The 3,607-nt window shown below is 45.9% G+C and overlaps 1 protein-coding gene across 1 annotated transcript in view; it reads right to left on the reverse strand.

Moving 5' to 3' along the window:
- Positions 1 to 3,607, reverse strand: part of CBG19737 — a gene marked incomplete at both ends in the record, with an annotated part of 25,327 nt that overhangs the window by 17,714 nt on the left and 4,006 nt on the right. The window contains one exon of the mRNA XM_045241570.1: positions 39 to 392. Within this exon, the coding sequence (XP_045096878.1) occupies positions 39 to 392 (354 nt within the window). The remainder of the gene's footprint in view (positions 1 to 38; positions 393 to 3,607) is intronic.

The raw sequence follows: 3,607 nt of genomic DNA on the forward strand, positions 1-3,607 counted from the left end.
GAATTCCGTCGAAAATCTCAGCGAAATTGAAGTCGAACGGGAGGCGGAACAGGAACTTATCCGCCGTCCAATTCCAGATTTTGTTAGCTTCCGCTTGCAACGTGGCAAATGCGGCTCTCGACTGACTCATCATCTCGTCATGGGTCTGGACAAGGATACACGGATTCAGCACACTGATGATCTTTTGTTCATTCATCAGAATATACAACATCTCCGTTGACATGCGCATCTGGCTGTCGAATCGCTCGAAATTGAACTTTTCGCCTTGCCAGAACATTCTATGGTTTCTCGCTAGCTCGATTTGCACTTCTACGAAGTCTGTGGCGGTGAGGATCAGGTGCTTCTTGCGGGGAACTTTTCGGGTGGACGGCTTTGGAAGGTGTTGGAATGTTCTGAAAAAAAAAAGTTGTGGAAGACTACAGTGACCTAAAGAATTCTATTTTTAGTGTTTTCCAGGGTTTTGAGCTCATTAACAGCTAGACTCCGCCCACTTTTCAGAAAGTGGGCGTGGCCCAGTTTTCTATCATTTTAAGCTCATTACCAGCTTTAAAACGAGACCAAACTCGACTAGGCTCCGCCCACTTTTCAGAAAGTGGGCGTGGTCTTGAAAATTCGAGATTGGGCGAAGCTTAAAACTAGCTCAAACTCGAATAGGCTCCGCCCACTTTGAAGAAAGTGGGCGTGGCTTAGTTTTCTGTTATTTTGAGCTCATTACCAGCAGCAAAACAAGTTCAAACCCGAATATGCTCCGCCCACTTTATAGAAAGTGGGCGTGGCCTAGTTTTCTATCATTTTAAGCTCATTACCAGCTTTTAAACTAGACCAAACTCGAATAGGCTCCGCCCACTTTGAAGAAAGTGGGCGTGGTCTTGAAAATTCGAGATTGGGCGAAGCTTAAAACTAGCTCAAACTCGAATAGGCTCCGCCCACTTTATAGAAAGTGGGCGTGGTCTTGAAAATTCGAGATTGGGCGAAGCTTAAAACTAGCTCAAACTCGAATAGGCTCCGCCCACTTTATAGAAAGTGGGCGTGGTCTTGAAAATTCGAGATTGGGCGAAGCTTAAAACTAGCTCAAACTCGAATAGGCTCCGCCCACTTCATAGAAAGTGGGCGTGGTCTTGAAAATTCGAGATTGGGCGAAGCTTAAAACTAGCTCAAACTCGAATAGGCTCCGCCCACTTCATAGAAAGTGGGCGTGGTCTTGAAAATTCGAGATTGGGCGAAGCTTAAAACTAGCTCAAACTCGAATAGGCTCCGCCCACTTTGAAGAAAGTGGGCGTGGTGTTGAAAATTCGAGATTGGGCGAAGCTTAAAACTAGCTCAAACTCGAATAGGCTCCGCCCACTTTATAGAAAGTGGGCGTGGTCTTGAAAATTCGAGATTGGGCGAAGCTTAAAACTAGCTCAAACTCGAATAGGCTCCGCCCACTTCATAGAAAGTGGGCGTGGTCTTGAAAATTCGAGATTGGGCGAAGCTTAAAACTAGCTCAAACTCGAATAGGCTCCGCCCACTTTATAGAAAGTGGGCGTGGTCTTGAAAATTCGAGATTGGGCGAAGCTTAAAACTAGCTCAAACTCGAATAGGCTCCGCCCACTTTATAGAAAGTGGGCGTGGTCTTGAAAATTCGAGATTGGGCGAAGCTTAAAACTAGCTCAAACTCGAATAGGCTCCGCCCACTTTATAGAAAGTGGGCGTGGTCTTGAAAATTCTAGATTGGGCGAAGCTTAAAACTAGCTCAAACTCGAATAGGCTCCGCCCACTTCATAGAAAGTGGGCGTGGTCTTGAAAATTCGAGATTGGGCGAAGCTTAAAACTAGCTCAAACTCGAATAGGCTCCGCCCACTTAGTATAGAAAGTGGGCGTGGTCTTGAAAATTCGAGATTGGGCGAAGCTTAAAACTAGCTCAAACTCGAATAGGCTCCGCCCACTTTATAGAAAGTGGGCGTGGTCTTGAAAATTCGAGATTGGGCGAAGCTTAAAACTAGCTCAAACTCGAATAGGCTCCGCCCACTTTATAGAAAGTGGGCGTGGTCTTGAAAATTCGAGATTGGGCGAAGCTTAAAACTAGCTCAAACTCGACTAGGCTCCTCCCACTTTATAGAAAGTGGGCGTGGTCTTGAAAATTCGAGATTGGGCGAAGATTAAAACTAGCTCAAACTCGAATAGGCTCCGCCCACTTTATAGAAAGTGGGCGTGGTCTTGAAAATTCGAGATTGGGCGAAGCTTAAAACTAGCTCAAACTCGAATAGGCTCCGCCCACTTCATAGAAAGTGGGCGTGGTCTTGAAAATTCGAGATTGGGCGAAGCTTAAAACTAGCTCAAACTCGAATAGGCTCCGCCCACTTCATAGAAAGTGGGCGTGGTCTTGAAAATTCGAGATTGGGCGAAGCTTAAAACTAGCTCAAACTCGAATAGGCTCCGCCCACTTTATAGAAAGTGGGCGTGGTCTTGAAAATTCGAGATTGGGCGAAGCTTAAAACTAGCTCAAACTCGAATAGGCTCCGCCCACTTTATAGAAAGTGGGCGTGGTCTTGAAAATTCGAGATTGGGCGAAGCTTAAAACTAGCTCAAACTCGAATAGGCTCCGCCCACTTTATAGAAAGTGGGCGTGGTCTTGAAAATTCAAGATTGGGCGAAGCTTAAAACTAGCTCAAACTCGAATAGGCTCCGCCCACTTCATAGAATGTGGGCGTGGCCTAGTTTTCTATCATTTTGAGCTCATTAACAGCTAGGCTCCGCCCACTTTATAGAAAGTGGGCGTGGTTTTGAAAATTCGAGATTGGGCGAAGCTTAAAACTAGCTCAAACTCGAATAGGCTCCGCCCACTTTATAGAAAGTGGGCGTGGTCTTGAAAATTCGAGATTGGGCGAAGCTTAAAACTAGCTCAAACTCGAATAGGCTCCGCCCACTTCATAGAAAGTGGGCGTGGTCTTGAAAATTCGAGATTGGGCGAAGCTTAAAACTAGCTCAAACTCGAATAGGCTCCGCCCACTTCATAGAAAGTGGGCGTGGTCTTGAAAATTCGAGATTGGGCGAAGCTTAAAACTAGCTCAAACTCGAATAGGCTCCGCCCACTTTATAGAAAGTGGGCGTGGTCTTGAAAATTCAAGATTGGGCGAAGCTTAAAACTAGCTCAAACTCGAATAGGCTCCGCCCACTTCATAGAATGTGGGCGTGGCCTAGTTTTCTATCATTTTGAGCTCATTAACAGCTAGGCTCCGCCCACTTTATAGAAAGTGGGCGTGGTTTTGAAAATTCGAGATTGGGCGAAGCTTAAAACTAGCTCAAACTCGAATAGGCTCCGCCCACTTTATAGAAAGTGGGCGTGGTCTTGAAAATTCGAGATTGGGCGAAGCTTAAAACTAGCTCAAACTCGAATAGGCTCCGCCCACTTCATAGAAAGTGGGCGTGGTCTTGAAAATTCGAGATTGGGCGAAGCTTAAAACTAGCTCAAACTCGAACAGGCTCCGCCCACTTTATAGAAAGTGGGCGTGGTCTTGAAAATTCGAGATTGGGCGAAGCTTAAAACTAGCTCAAACTCGAATAGGCTCCGCCCACTTTATAGAAAGTGGGCGTGGTCTTGAAAATTCGAGATTGGGCGAAGCTT

This window comes from Caenorhabditis briggsae, assembly GCF_000004555.2.
Source record: "Caenorhabditis briggsae complete genome, chrI, whole genome shotgun sequence".
NCBI lineage: Eukaryota > Metazoa > Nematoda > Chromadorea > Rhabditida > Rhabditidae > Caenorhabditis > Caenorhabditis briggsae.